Source organism: Pongo abelii, chromosome 1, assembly GCF_028885655.2.
Source record: "Pongo abelii isolate AG06213 chromosome 1, NHGRI_mPonAbe1-v2.0_pri, whole genome shotgun sequence".
Taxonomy (NCBI): Eukaryota; Metazoa; Chordata; class Mammalia; order Primates; family Hominidae; genus Pongo; species Pongo abelii.
The window spans coordinates 194176222-194192580 of record NC_071985.2 but is presented as its reverse complement, the minus strand read 5'-3'; the positions used below and the strand labels follow the sequence as shown (position 1 = coordinate 194192580).

At 39.2% G+C, this 16359-nt stretch overlaps 1 protein-coding gene across 14 annotated transcripts in view; it reads left to right on the top strand.

Annotated features, from left to right (window-relative positions):
• The window catches only part of MACF1 (microtubule actin crosslinking factor 1), a 401556-nt gene that overhangs the window by 235029 nt on the left and 150168 nt on the right, over positions 1 to 16359 (top strand). For 7 of the 14 annotated variants that reach the window (XM_063715090.1, XM_063715068.1, XM_063715020.1 and 4 more), the window contains 7 exons: positions 1509 to 1616; positions 1811 to 1909; positions 3099 to 3251; positions 3557 to 3645; positions 6151 to 6286; positions 10129 to 15585; positions 16124 to 16273. In XM_063715090.1, the coding sequence (XP_063571160.1) occupies positions 1509 to 1616; positions 1811 to 1909; positions 3099 to 3251; positions 3557 to 3645; positions 6151 to 6286; positions 10129 to 15585; positions 16124 to 16273 (6192 nt within the window). 14 annotated transcript variants of the gene reach the window in all.

The window sequence follows — 16359 nt, the reverse complement described above, 5'->3', positions numbered from 1 at the left end:
CAAAACAATGGCAAGTACGTAGAAGATGCTTAACAAATACTTTTTGAATGAAGGCATTCGTTTAGTTAATAACAGAACACTCACTGTAAGAAAGAATTGAGTTCAAACCCTTCACCATTTTCCAGGCTTACTTTGAGTATGCACTTAGCCTATGTTTCTGTTACTGTATCTGTAAAATGAGAACAATAATACCTCACTGAGTGATTGTAAAGATTAAATGAGATAATGTATACGTAGAACCATGCCTCAAACTTAAAGTGCACTCAGTAAGTGGTAGCAATTGCTTTGATTATATTTTAATGTTGTTACTACTATTTTCTTATGGGTTCCTTCATAAATTCATTCCTTGTTTTCCTTCTACCCAGAGTTTTTTTTAAGTAGACAGCAGAAAGACGTTTTAGGCAAAGAAACTGCATAATCCCAGGCAGAGAAGAATGAAAATACTTGATTATATGAGGAAATAGAGAGTATTCTGATATAGCTAGAAGGCACAATAAGGAGCAGTGACTATGGAAAATTAGCGGTGAGATTGGGGCCAACCCATGACAGGCCTTGTTCCATTGTTTTGGCTTTGTCTTCTATTCTTGCTTCTGAAAGTGTTATCTTTGAACCAGTAGCATCAGTAGCACCTGGGAGCTTATTAGAAATGTAGAATCTCAGACCTGCTGAATCAGATTCTGCATTTTAATAAATTATATGGGGATATAATTTATATGCATGTTGGTGTTTGAAAAGCTCTATTTTAGATCATTGAAAGCTTTTTAAGGAGAAGAATGATGTGGTCATCTTTGGGTTTTAGAAAAAGTATTCTGGTGGAACAATAGAGAATAAATTGAGATCAGACTAGAAGCAGTGAAAGTACCTAAGAGGCTACTGCACTCATAAGGCTACTTCATGTGAGAGAAGAAGAGGGTGGACTAGGGCAGAACTTGCAGGGTTGCAGAGGAAGTGGCAGAATAGTATGGTAAAATGAGAATACTGGTTTAGGGATTAGAAAACTAAGATTCTAATCCTGACTCTCTTACTTACCCACTTAGTTAATTAGGGAAATTCACATCCCCTCTCTGGGTTTCGCTTTCCCCACAGATGAGATGAAAGGGTTGGTCAGACTGCAACTAAGGTGTCAGCAAACTATGACCCACAGGCCAAATCTTGTCCACACACCTGTTTTTGTATGGCCCATGAGAAAAGGTTGAAAAGAAAATCAATAGAATAATATTTTATGATGTGAAAATAATATGAACTTCAGTTTTCAGTGTTCATAAGTAAAGTTTTAGTCTAACAACCACGCCCTTTCATCTATATATTGCCTATGGCTGCTTTCACTTATAATGAGAGAGATAGTATGGCCTGATATTTTCTGTCTGGCCTTTTACAGAAAAAGTTTGCTAACCTCCAGCATGAGTGGTCACCAAAACGCTTCCAGCAATAAAAAGCTATGATTTATTACATGATGTATGTGAATTATAAAACCCTGAGTAACTGTAGCGAAATTCATCATTTCCTAGGACTATGAATTGCAACTGATGACATACAAGGCCTTTGTGGAATCGCAGCAGAAATCCCCTGGCAAGCGCCGTCGCATGCTTTCCTCTTCAGATGCCATCACTCAAGAGGTGAGAGGGTGGGGGAAGGAAATACACCACTGTCTTCCCTTAAGGAAAGATTCATTTGCCTGGGCCTTACATTTTGATTTAGGGCTCACTTTTCTGGGGAACATATGACTGCATGAACATTTCCTCTTATTTTCAACTATTTAAATTTCATTTTCTGGCAGATGATTTATTTAAATTGTTCTTTTGAACCACAGTTCATGGACTTAAGGACTCGCTACACGGCATTGGTGACTTTAACAACGCAGCACGTGAAATACATCAGTGATGCACTCCGGCGTCTGGAGGAGGAGGAGGTGAGGACAATTGGGTCCAAAATCATCTTGAAAGTACAGTAAAACCTCTTAGCCAGCACGGTGGTGTGTGCCTGTAGTCTCCGGTACCCAGGAGGCTGAGTTGGGAGGATCACTTGAGTCAAGGAGTTTGAATCCAGCCTGGGTGACATAGGGAAATCCCCTCTCTACAAAAAAATATTTAAAAATTAGCTGGACATGGTGGCACAAGCCTGTGGTCCCAATTACTTGGGAGGCTGAGGTGGAAGGATCACTTGGGCCTGGGAAGTTGAGGCTGCAGTGACCATGATTGTGCCACTGCACTCCAGCCTGGGCAATAGGCTGTCTCAAAAAAAAGCCCAAAATATCCCACGTACCCCATAAATATATACACCTACTATGTACCCACAAAAATTAAAAAAAAATTTTAAACCAGCAACATATATGCTATATATGTAACATATAATTAAATTATTATATAATATATATTTTATTTGAGAGACGAAGTTAGAATACTATGTATAATTATGATTTCATTAAAAACAAAACTGTGTACTACAAAGACATGGCATAGAAAGAAGTTTATAGGCACCTATACCAAATTTCTGGGGAAATAACATTAACTTACATAATCATGTATTTTAGACTTGTTTGAATTTATTGTAATGAGCATGTCATCTTTTTGTAACTGTAAAAATCTTCTGTCTTTGTAAAATAGGTTTCTGCATATTCAGCCTCTCTTATAAAAGAAAAGCTGTTAAAACATTAACCATACCATCTTTTGCTTTTTAAATTAGCAAGACTTTCTTTATATCCATACCTACATAATGTAATCTCAGTAGGCTTCAGTCTCTTCTCTTCTTACAGATTCACCTGTAAACCTAAGAATTATGAAAATGAGTAAGATGCTATATGTGAAGAGATTTTTTTAAAAAGCATCAAATAATTATTGAGTGCCTATTATATATAAAACAGTAGTTTGTTTGTATTTTTCAGAAAGGTATTAAACCTAGGTATAATAAATTTAGCTCACAAACACCTGTGAGCAATACTGTAGGCTGGGCTAAATTATACTTGGGGTTATTTTCACAGCCTACTTATTTAGGTAACTTTTGTATCTGTTTTTAGGAAGACTTCATTTAAGAAAATCTGAAGTCATGCCAGCCTAATAAAAGACATTGCTAGCATATTGATTTTCTATTTCCTATTCTAGAAAGTGGTAGAAGAGGAGAAACAAGAACATGTGGAGAAGGTTAAAGAACTTTTGGGCTGGGTGTCTACCCTAGCGAGGAATACACAAGGAAAAGCTACCTCATCCGAGACCAAAGAATCAACAGACATTGAAAAAGCTATTTTGGAACAGCAGGTGAGAAGAAGGTCCATTTCTGTTTACCTGGGTAGAATAATATGTGATAATACATTAGGTGGAATAGTAGAAGTCACATGTGGGCCATTCCAGAAGTGATTGCTACCTGAGTAAATGTTAACTTAAAGAAACTTAAGAAGCCATCTTGTTTGTTCTTGTACCTTTTTATCAGCTGTAGCTCATTGGTGATAATAATTTGACCTAAGCTGCATATTTTCTCTAGGATTTAAAAAAATAATTTTAAATAATTTTTGACTCTTAATTCTTGGGTTTTGAAGCTTTTTCTCTTTATTTCTACCGTATAGGTTCTGTCAGAAGAGCTGACAACAAAGAAAGAACAAGTCTCTGAAGCTATTAAAACATCACAGATCTTCTTGGCCAAGCATGGTCATAAGTGAGTATTAAATGAGAGATTATGGCACATCTGGGGCACCTGGTCTATCAGGCTAAAACTTACAGCCATAATGAGATTTCAGAATGGAGAATTCAAGGCAGCAAGAGCCAGATTATGGGGACCCTGTACTTCATACTGAGGAGTTTGCATTTAATTTGTTGGCTATGGGAAGAGATTTTAAACCTGATTGTGTTTTACTTTTAAAGGTTGCTAGAACAGTTATATAAAGAAAGGATTGACATGTGGTGAGAATAGAGGCTGAGAGACCTGTTAAGAGGCTACTCTGATAATGTAGGCAAGAAATGATGAGGAATGGAAATGAAGAGACTAATAGTCAAGAGATATTAAGGATAATGAATCTATGGGTGTGGTTACACATGAAAATATGAAAATTATCACATAAAGTGACAGAGATTTGAATTATCAGTGTATTAGATACCATGTGGACAGATTACTCAAAAGGGCTTTTTGGGGCTTCTCAGCCTGTTAAGAAAACCTCAGAGAAGGAAAAGGAAAATTATGAGTATGAGTGATAACTCAGAACCCAAGAAAGAACAGAGTTCCAAAAAGGAGAGAAGTTCAGAAGTCAAGAAAAGTTGAGAAATATCTGTTACATTTGGCAAGTTAGAAGTCTTTGGTGCCTCTGGTGACAAGTTGTGGGATGAGGTCAGATTTAGTATGGTGAGGAGCACGTTGGAGGCAAGCAAGGCGAAACAGAACTGCTCTTTCAAGAAGCCAGGACATAGGAGCAAAAAATATAATAGAGTCAATATTTAAAAGTGGAATATATGGTCAAGAAGGGTTTTGTTTTCTTAAGAGATACAATGGACTTAACTATGTTTTCGAGTTAAGTCTCAAGGACAAAGGGGAGGAGATAATTAGAGAAGGTTCCCAGTGGACATGCAAGAGGATGAAACTCATTGATAGTTAGAAAGTACAACCTTAAACAGGAAATTGGGACCACCTTTTTTCTGAGGTGGAGATGAGGGAAAGGAGATTAAGAAAGGTATGGATAGAGGTAAATTTGTTAGGACTGAAGCCAGAAAGTAAGAGAATTAGTGCCCAATGGTCTGTATTTTCTCTTTGAAATAGGTGGAGAGGTTTGTTGAAAGGATGATGCCGAGGAGAAAGGAAGAGGGACTTGGCTGGGAATTTACAAGAGGATTGTCAGAAAGTATTGTGGCCCAGTTGAGATTGGAAACCAGTGGGCTCTGTCTATGTGGTTGTGGAATTTTTTTTTCTCTAACTGGATTTACCTAGCAGCCTTAGTGTAGGAGCAGAAGAGACTGGTGGTTTGATTGATTTGGGGCTGGGCTTTTATCAGGTTAGTGAGTGGAGAGTGCAAGGATAATGGTAAGGAACTGATCAAGAATATGGATTGTGGGGTCTGGCCTCTGAAGACAAGAAACTTAATAGAGAGGACTGATAGAATAAGAGGAAATGGAGGCATTACGGAAGGCTTAGGACATATCCATAAGTTGATGGATAGATCCCATTTGAATCAACAGAGTTCATTCTCAGAAACATAATATGGAATGAAAAAAGAAAGTTGCAGTATTCATCAGATTCAAGAGGTGATTACCTTTGGGAAGAAAGGGAAAGGAATGGACTTGGTGACAAATATACAGTGGGCTTTAGTTATATCTGTAATGTCTGATTTCTTAGAAAAGGGTCTAAAGCAGCCAGGTGCAGTGGCTCACGCCTATAATCCCAGTACTTTGGGAGGCTGAGGTGGGCAAATCACCTGAGGTCAGGAGTTCGAGACCAGCCTGGCCAGCATGGTGAAACCCAGTCTGTACTAAAATTACAAAAATTAGCTGGGCGTGGTGGTGGACACCTGTAATCCCAGCTACTCGGAAGGCTGAGGCAGGAGAATCACTTGAACCTGGGAAGTGGAAGTTGCAGTAAGCCAAGATCGCACCACTGCTCTTCAACCTGGGTGACAGAGCGAGACTCCATCTCAAAAAAAAAAAAAAAAAAAAAAAAGAGAGAAGAAAAAGAAAAGGGCCTAAAGCAAATATGTAAAATAGGAAATTGTGAAATGAAAGCTGGGTAGCTAGACAATAGGTAAATGAGAATTTGTTACATTCTTCTGCCTGTTTTAAATATTTTATTTTAAAAATAAAATAGGTATAGAAGGAGTAAAGAAAGATAAAACTGAAAGGTAGAGTTATAATCATATAGTGGATTCTTGAAGTCTAAGATTTCAGAAGCAGAATAATTTCAGATGATAGAAGGATCTAAGTTTGACATTTGGGGGTGGGGCTAAAGTGGAGATGAGGTCATTTGAACTACAAGCATAGGGGTGACATAGCGTTGACATAACCAAGAACCATGACTTGTTTTGAGATAGACCAAAGAACTGACTGAAGTGCCAAAGTCTCCGATGAATATGGAAGAAGATCATCCATCCAAGATGAAGAAGTAGCAATTTTGAAGCAATAGAGCAGAGTTTGGAGATTTTTTTTTTTTTCCCTAAAAAAGCTTTAATGCTTCATCTTCCAGGCTCTCAGAAAAAGAGAAGAAACAAATATCTGAGCAATTGCATGCCCTAAACAAGGCTTACCATGACCTTTGTGATGGTTCTGCAAATCAGCTTCAGCAGCTTCAGAGCCAGTTGGCTCACCAGACAGAACAAAAGGTACTTTTAGTTTTCATCTCCAAATATTGTGTGGATACCTTTTGAATGGTATGAAAGCAGCTTTGCTGATTCAGAGTCATGATCACTAGCTTTCCATGACCAATGTGACTTAATTTTTAACCTCACCTTAGCAGCCATTTGTCTTGTGTTTCTTTACTGGGGTTCCATGATGTGTTGGTCAGTCAAAAGCACTAGAAGACACTTACAGCTAACCCTTTAGACCTGGTTCACCTTTTTTGTCTTGTGCCATTTTGTGGCAGACAGCAGTCTAGGAGAACATAAATTCTGTATTATATGTGATCACAGGGCAGTAAGATGCTCACTTGTGGCATTGCCACTCAAAAGTTGACAGCCAAAAGTTCTGGATATTGGGAAGAAAAACCTGTGAACCTCTTCCCTCTGTACTAAGGCAATAAGAAATATTAAGTTCCAAAGCAAACTGGTAGAGTAGTTTCACTGACTAAGACGCTGGTTCCCTTCACCCATAGTCATCTCATCATGTGGCATCTTGACCAGTTCCCCTCCATGTTCATTTCCTGGACCATATGAAAGTCATCATAGTTCCTACTGGTTGTCCTAAGTTCTTCCTGGATACCTGTGCGTGTGTGTACACTTACCATATTATATACATGTGTCTCTGGGATATATATGTGTGTTTGCCTGCTTATTTCCTATGTTGTGAAGCAATGGCCAACTTATATGGGGCAGGCCAAAATTAAGCTCACGTGATAGTCAAATTTGGTCCAGATGATGCTCAAAATGATATTCAGACAAAGCATGTCTTGATTCTGGTCCTTAGATATAAATTTTGTGCAACAGGAGCTAGAGTTGTAAAGACCACAAGACAGAACCAGCTATGATTTGATGGTATATTTCCAAAAACAAAGTGCTGGTGTAACATTCTCCATTTAAGGTAGCCCACTTCCAGTGGCTTGTTGCTTCACCATATAAGGGAGTATGTGAAAAGTTTTAACAATTGCTTGCTGAGAACATCGAGTTCTCATTTTGAAAGGTTAAAAAAGAGGAGGGAATAGGAAAAAAGAAAAAAAGAAAGACAAGCTGCTGAGCACCACTACATTGAGCATGATGTGTCTCCTGTACTGTTTGTGTGTTTCATGTGAAGTATTGTTCTGATTAACTGACATCCTTGCTTACAAGTTTCACTAACCCTTTGGAGTTTAAGCACAAATGCACAAAGGGAAAAGAGGACGACCTGTTTGGGGTTCTTTTTTGCAAAAACAAACAGTCGCATGCTGGACGCTAACACCAAGCTTACACTGTGTGTGTGATACGGCTGAGCTGCTCCATAAGGCTCTATCTTTTATCTGCCCAAGGCGTGCCCTGCAACTCTGGTAAGTAGAAGCCTTTTATGTTTTCTTTCCTCCTCTCCTATCTCTTAATGCTTGTTTAGGTCAGAATGTCCATGTTTGGTAGGACAGAAATGAGTTTTTCTGGATTTTTTCCCAGCTATTTCCTGCCTATCCTTCAATTATATGAGGGTGTTGGAAGTAACAGTGTAGACTTTTCTCTTTGGCTACACTCCAGGCCTTTCTTCAATGTCAGCATTTTTGAGACTCCATGAATCTCACAAAAGAAATGGAAAGTTCTCAAAGGGATGTTTTTCTTTGTCATATTGTCTGTTCTGAATAGTCTTTCATGGATTTTCTAAAAGGAATTTTTCAGGTATCTTGAAATTTTTCAGGTATCACATTCCAGTGAACTTTTTCCTTCAATTTCTTTAAAACAGACACATAGTGAGTTTGCATAATATATATGTTTAAATTATACGAATTGGACTTTCTATTCTTGGTCAGAAAACATGGGGATAGGGAATAAATAATACTTTAAATAGTGTAGAGAAGTCTGTCAGTTATTCCATTGATTGAACACATATGTAGAAATGGAGATGAGAACCAAATATACTGTTCTTTCATTTGCTATCCATTCTGTATTCTTATTGTATGCACCTCATCAAGCTTGAAATCCTCAGTGCGTGTTTCTAAAATCTGAGGGGAAATGGCTTAATGATTTTAAGGGTTTCCTTATTATTTATCCATATTCATCCCATGTTTATTGAATGATAGCTACTGTTCCTAGACCTTCATGGGCAATGGATCAGCTCTTACGGAACTTACTCACTGAGATAAAATGGAATGCCATTATTTAGGAGGCAGGGAAATAATTGGAAATTGCTTCCACAAGATCCTCTACCAATAAGATAGAGAGTTAAATTAAGTAATCAGAAAGTAGCACTGACCAAAGAAGGACAGATAAAATTATATACAGAAAATGAAAATAATGAACATGAACAAGAAGAGCTGAAAAGTTGGAGAGTAATAAAAATGATGAAGTGTTGTAAGTGGTTAAACACTTAAATAATTTAAAATCTGAATGTATTATTCTGTGATAAAAGACCTCAAAAATGAGAATTCTTTAGGAGCTGTTTCTAGGATTTGCAAGGGTAATTTTGACAGCGTATATGCCTTATTCACTGACCTTAGGACCTAACTCCTGTGTTAAGATGTGACTCTACTGTACTTGTCTTTTACAGTTTTCTGGGTCTGACTCTGGGAGGACAAACAAGATTTAGAATCAGACCTTGATTTGTTTCTGGAACTCACTAGTTTTGTGACCTTGGACATGTTACCTAAACTCTATGCCTCATTTTCATTTCTTCAAACTAAAGATTCAAACAATTGTTTTCATAGGATTACTGTGAGAATTAAATGTCAGTGTTTAGTAGATCTAATAATAAGTGATAGCTGTAGTCATTGTTATTGTACTACCCATTCTAGCCTGGACCAGAAGAAAAGTTACTAGTGGTTCCATAGGCAAGGGTCCCCAATCTGTTTCTTCCTTGACTTGCTACTTCCAAGACCTAGAACTAATTTAATTTAGAGCCATCGCCTTGGGAGAAGCTAGCATTGTCCAAGAATATGAGTATCCCGCTTGCTAAATAGTTGCTTGAGTAGTATACACAGGCCTGTTTACTGGGACGCACAATTGTTCTGGAGCTTTTGGGCTGCATAAATCTCTCTTATTCTATGGACCAGTCCTGCTGTGCTCATCAGCAGGGAATTGCTACTTCCAGAGTCTTCTGTGTGGTTTGCAACACCAAAAACTTGTTATATGGCGTTGAATTCTCACTTTGGGGGAACTGTTATGCGTCTTTAAGAATGTTTATGATGATTTAGTCTTAGAAATAAGATTAAATCCTATCACTTTCACTGCTTGCCACCCTGTAGAGCTTGTCACTCAGATATGCTTAATGCCACTATCTCTCAAGTAATCTAGGAACTTCTGACCTATTAAACATTCTGCAGTGTAGAAAAACTCTTTTTTAGTATTAACACTGGGTGGCTTGCTTCAGAATATTTCCTACATGTTGGGGCTTATCCCATGCTGGGTTTTTCTTGTGGTCAGAATTTTGTATACTATAGTACTTTTTTTTTTTTTTTTTTTTTTTGAGACAGAGTCTTGCTCTGTTGCCCAGGCTGGAGTGCAGTGGTGCAATCTCAGCTCACTACAACCTCCACTTCCTGGGTTCAAGCCATTCTCCTGCTTCAGCCTCCTGAGTAGCTGGGATTACAGGTGCGCACCACCACACCCAGCTAATTTTTGTATTTTTAGTAGAGATGGGGTTTTCACCATGTTGGTCAGGCTGGTCTCAAACTCCTGACCTCATGATTTGCCTGCCTTGGGCAGATTATAGGCGTGAGCCACCATGCCTGGCCTATTTACTATAGTTCTTTAAATGACTCCTTTCGATAGTTGTGCTTTGCCATTGGCTCTGATTCAGTTTTCTTTTTCTTCTCTTTTCCTTCTCTCTTTTTTTTTTTTAGGATTGCAGAGCAGTTGCTGGGGTGATTGACCTAGGCACAGTGGAGATATTTCCCATCTTCAAAGCCATGCAAAAGGGCCTCCTTGACCAAGACACAGGCCTGGTGCTTCTGGAATCTCAGGTTATCATGTCTGGCCTCATTGCCCCTGAGACCGGTGAAAACCTCTCTTTGGAGGAGGGCATAGCCAGAAACCTCATTAATCCCCAGATGTACCAGCAGCTCCGGGAGCTACAGGATGCCCTGGCCTTAATAAGCAGGCTTACTGAGAGCAGAGGCCCTCTTTCTGTGGTGGAAGCAATTGAAAAGAGAATAATCAGTGAGAGAGTTGGACTGAAAATCTTAGAAGCTCACCTGGCAACTGGAGGTTTCAGTCTTTCCCCTAGTGAGAACTGTATTAACCTGGAAGAGGCTTTTCATCAAGGCCTCATTTCAGCATGGCTTCATTCAGTATTAGAGTCTTATCTTAGAACATCCAAGAATTTGATAGACCCTAACACAGCTGAGAAAATTGGTTTGCTGGATCTGGTGCAGCGATGTATTGTCCACCAGGAATCAGGATTCAAATTGCTGCCTGTCAAACAATTGGCAGGAGGGATGGTGAGCTTGAAATCAGGCCGGAAGGTTAGCATTTTCCGTGCAGTTCAGGAAGGGCTAATAGATAGGCAGGTCACTGTCCGGTTGCTGGAAGTTCAGCTTTTTGCTGGTGGCATAGTAGATCCAAGAACAGGACACAGACTTACAGTGGAAGAGGCTGTAAGACATAATTTGATTGACCAAGATATGGCCTGTGCTATCCTCATAAGGCAGCTTCAGACAGGAGGCATCATAGACACTGTCACGGGGCAAAGGCTAACAATAGATGAAGCAGTGAGCAATGATCTAGTAGCTGCTAAGATCGCTCTTGTGATTCTGGAGTCCCTCTGGTCATTCATGGGGTTGCTGTGGCCTGAATCTGGAGAGATCCTCCCAATTACAGATGCCCTAGAACAAGGTATTGTGTCTACTGAACTAGCACATAAAATCCTTAGTAACCGACAGCATATTAAGGCTCTGTTTCTACCAGCAACCACAGAGATTTTGTCCTGGAAGAAAGCAATAGAAAGTGGTATCCTGGATAGAGATCTTGCCAATAACTTAAAATCGATTTGTATACCTGATGTGATGCCTCACATGCAACTAGCAGACTCTGCAGAACAAAATATTAATCCTAGAGCAGCAGTTCTACCATGCAGCAAGAGCCAACCTAAGGCCATAGCAAGCCAGAGTGAGAATCTGTTGTTCCAGCTGATGACTCACAGCTATATTAATGTGCAAAATGGACAGAGGCTGCTTCTGTTAGATAAAGAGCTGATGGAGACACTAACATCCAGAGATGAGTATCAGACAAGTCCTCCAAAAGTGGTTGAAATTGGGCATCAAAGGCAAAAAACTCCTGAGGGATTGCAAGAATCAGCTAATGTGAAAATCTCAGGAACTTTCAGTGATGGGTGGACTGTGAGGCTGCCTGAGTTCCAGTTTTCTTCTCAGAACAAAGAATATCCCGATCAGGAAGATTGCACTACAGAAAAAGGCAAAAAGACCACTGTAGAAACAGAAGATTCTTCTGTAGAGAACCCTGAACAGGATCTGTTTGTAGAACACAAAGAGAGAAATCCAAATGTTGATGCTTTGAAGGTAATAAATAAAGTCAAATTAGAGGTACAAAGGCAGTTGATAGGTACCAAAAGGGAAGACCAAACAGCAGTGTCTATCAGAGAAAATGCCAGCAGGGGACACCTCCTGACCGTACCTTCTGCAGAGGCGGAAGGTGTGCCGTTAGTGGTTGACAAAGATGTTTTTTCTGTTGAAACACCAAAGAAAGAACATCAGCCTCTAAGAAACACTTCCTTTACATGTCAGAATGAACAAGCACACACTCTTGAGACTGAATATATTCATGATGAAACTGGAGGATCTCACATAAAACCCCAAAGCAAAAAGTCACAAGTTCAGGTAAAGAAAACTCTAGGTATAAAATTAGAACTAAAGTCTGAAACTGATGGGAATGTTCATCCTCTGGACAAAAAGGAAATGTTAAAGAAAACATTTCTGGCTAAGGATGACCATAAAGAAAGTCAAGAAGCACAGAACATCGCAGGTGGTAGTATGATGATGTTAGAAAAGACCGATGAGGAAGATAATGGCAGGGAAACTTTTCTGTCATGCAGTCATCCATCAGAATTGGTTGAAGAAGCTACCTTAAATGTATTATCTGCACAGTTAGTAGATGGTGGTATCTTTCATGAACAAACAGGTCAAAAGCTCTTACTAAATGAAGCAATATCCCGAGGCATTGTGCCAAGTCACACTGCCGTGAAGCTTATGGAGAAGCTGAACATGTTTCAGGGATTCTTTGACTCTCAGACATGTGAGTCTTTGACAACTGAAGAAGTCATTAATGAAGGTCTGATGGATGAGAAATTATTACATAATGTCCTCATGGCAGACAAAGCTATAAGTGGTATCTTAGACCCCCGTACCCACACACTATGCTCTGTAAAGGATGCAGTTACAGTTGGACTTCTTGAAAAGGAAACAGCCACCAGAATTTTAGAGAGGCAGGTGGTGACTGGTGGAATTATTGATCTGAAACGAGGCAAAAAAGTTTCAGTAACTTTGGCCTCAACTCTTGGCTTGGTGGACGTTGCTGACCAGCCAGAACTTATAAATCTGGAGAAAGCTTCCAAAGGTAGAGATGCTGAAAAAACAGTTAGGGAGAGATTAATTAGTTTACAAATGGAAACAACAGGACTTATAGACCCTGATAGTAAAGCCCCTTTAACAGTTGTGCAGTCCATTGACAGAGGTCTTTTGGAGAGAGAGGAGGCCGTTCGTTTGTTGACTAAGCAAGTGGTAGATGGAGGTATCATTCACCATATATCTGGGATGAGACTTTCTGTTGATAATGCCTTCAGACATGGCTTAATTGGTGAAGATATAGCCGAGAAACTCAAAAGAGTTGAGAACTTAAACATCCATCAGATTTTTAATCCTGAAACAAAGGAAAATGTTTCCCTCCCTAAAGCCATAAAATTAGATCTTATTTCCCCAGACCTGAAAAGAGAAATCCAGGAGGTTCAGGCCTTTACTGGAAACTTTGTGGATCTCATTTCTGGTCAGAGATTGACCTTGGCAGAAGCTAAAAAAGAAGGACTGTTAACTAATGAAGCAGTATTGTCTCCAGGAATGATGCATGGCATTGTAGATCCCGAGAACTGCAGAATTGTCCCCTACTCAGAATTAGTCAAGAAATGTAAGATTGATATTGAATCTGGACAGAGATATCTAGAAGTAATTCCCTTCTCAGACATTAAAGATGGGGTGAACGACAAAGTGCTTACATTGTCTCAAGCAATTCAGCTTGGAAAAGTAGACTTTGCATCTACGCTGAAGATTCTGGAAGCCCAGGCAAATACTGGTGGAATCATAGATACTGCTACTGGAAAAAGACTGACATTGGCATCAGCTTTGGAAGAGAAACTGGTGGATGAAAACATGGTCAGAATTATTGCATCTCATCAGGTGTTAAATGGAGGAATTGTTGACATATTTAGTGATCAGAGAGTGACTTTAGCGGAAGCTATTGAGAAAAGACTGATCAGCCCTGAACTGGCAAATATGATCCAAATAGATAGTTCAGAGTTCAGTGATCACAGGGCTCAGATTAAAAAGCAAGAAGGGATTGAAGTGTGTGCATTACAAAGTGAATTTCTAAGAAAGGATATGTTAATTGCTTGTAATCAGACTGCTGAAATGAGTTGTAATAAAGTAGAAGAGAGTGAGAGATTACTTCAAGTTGAAAATCAGTCTGCACAAGAAAAGGTTAAAGTGGGAGTTTCTGATGGGGAGCAGGCAAAAAAGAGCAGGAAAATTTCCTTAAAGGAATTTGGGTGCAAGGATCAACGTAAGCCAAGAATGTCTCCAGATGCTAAAGAATTTATCAGTATCATAAATCCTCATAATCTTAAAGGTAAATCCTTGGGCCAGGTGTCATTGACACACCCTTACTCTGAAGTTTGTGATTTTAAACTCAAAGAAGTGGCTAGAAATAACATGGGAAATGATATAAATGAAGAGCAGGAAAAAGCAGTGACAAAAATAGAAATTATTTCTCATATGAAGCAGTCTACCTCATGTCTAGATTCTGAAGAAATAAGAGAAAATCAAGGGGAAGTGATTTTGGAAGTACAAGAAACATATTGTGAAACATCAGGCAAATTGCCGAGTGAGCAGGTTTTGCAGCAACCAATGAATGCTGGGGTGAAAAGTAAGAGAGAGAAGAGGGAGGTGATTGTAGAAGAAAGTATCAGAACATGCAAACCAGCATTTCTTTCTGAAGAAAAGTTGTATCAGGAAACTGCCATTAGAGATGAGCATGACTCCAATATAAAGAGCCAACCTAGGGAAATGACCTCAAGTGAAAAAGGGAAAGAAGCTGATACAGAAATGGGATTTTCTATTACTTTTAAAATTGAAGAGTCCTCTTCCCAAGTGGTACCTCAAGGAATTTCCGTAAAACATCCAGATGCTTTAACACTCTTCAGCTCTAAACAGGCCAATGAAGGAAAAGTAAACAATTTAAGTCTCTGCTTGACTTTAAAACCAGAAGAAAACTTATCTCAAGAAATTGCCTGTGGGGCCCAGAGTGAACCATTCCCTTGTATGACCCCAAGACCTGAAGGATTGCACTACCAGGAATCAGATGGAAAAGCCCAAGTGACAGGCCCATCCCAAATTTCCAAAACAGACAAGTCTTTCCAAGGAACCACCAGACAGGAGACCAACTATCATCAAGATTCTTGGGTTACTTCGAAAACTAAGGAAACCAAACATCTAATTTCCTCATCTAATGAATGTAAAGAAAAGTCATACCAAGAAGTATCTTTTGACCCAGCAAGAGGTCTTAAATTGGAAGAAATCACAGTTTCTAGACCAGATTCAAAAGAAGTCAGTTATCTAGAATTCTCAGACAGAAAAGACTTTCATCATCAGGGCAGCAAAAGTGATGATAAACTTTGTGGAACTCTCAAATCTGAAATAGCAACACAGGAAATAACTGGAGAGAAATTTCTAGAAATGGCAAACCCTAATGTTACAAGTCTAGAAGCAGGATCCATTGAGGACATAGTGACTCAGAGAGGTTCCAGAGTCTTGGGATCCTTTCTTCCAGAGAAACTATTCAAAGGAGGGTCTCAAAAAGAGAATACAGGGCAACAGAATGCCATCATTAGTCCTGCTGTTCTAGAGACCAGTGAAGAAAAGACAGTGTCCCTAACAGTATGCTCTGCAGTGAAGACAGAGAAGACACCACAGGAAAAGCTCAGAGAAAGCTCTGGCAGTGAACAAACTCCCTTCATGACTGCACCTGGAGGAAAGGGAAATGGAGGTGTAAACCCAGAGCCCTTCAGAGCAACTCAGGTAAGTGGTGTGCTTTTTTTTTTTTTTTTTTTTTCCCCCTAAAGATACAATTAGTTTACTGCTAAAATTCTTAACTGGGTACAGAGTTTACATATGTGTAATTGTATGCCTATATACATTTTAAGGCACTAGATGATTCTCTAAGATATAACTTAGTTTATCATCATCTGTTTGCAGCAAAGTTGTTGGAAAATTAGGCATTGGCTCTGAATGTCTTTCTGAAATCTGCAAGGGTTTTAAATAGAAACGAGCTAATAGAAATACTAGGACGATGCTACCTGAAATCAGAATAGCTTTTGGAAATTTTGGTAAAATGATGCTTGTAGATTGATAGCTCTGAGCTTCTGCTCTCTGAGGAAACTGGTAAAATCACCTTTGTCTATTGATTTGAAATGACTTAAACAAAATGTTTTATTTTATCCCACTCTATGTGCAGTAAAAATTGCTTCTATTTGTCTAGCAAAAACCCCTGCCTGCTTCTAAAGCTGACTTACAGGACAATGTCAGAACTGAGTCAGCTTTCTTTTTGGCTCCACAGAATGTATTTACCCGGCAACTCTGTTTAGAACATGATGAAAAGCTAGTATCCTATCTGTCTCTGTTACGGAACATTGAAATGAGGACCAAACAGATTCAACCTTTGGAGCTAAACCTGGCGGAACTACAGGATCTGCTGTGTCAGGCCAAGGTAGGTTCCCAGAGACTTCCACCACAGACACCAGCTTCAAGATAGCTGCCTCCATCTTCCTTGAAGATTTCAAGACTTATAAGGAC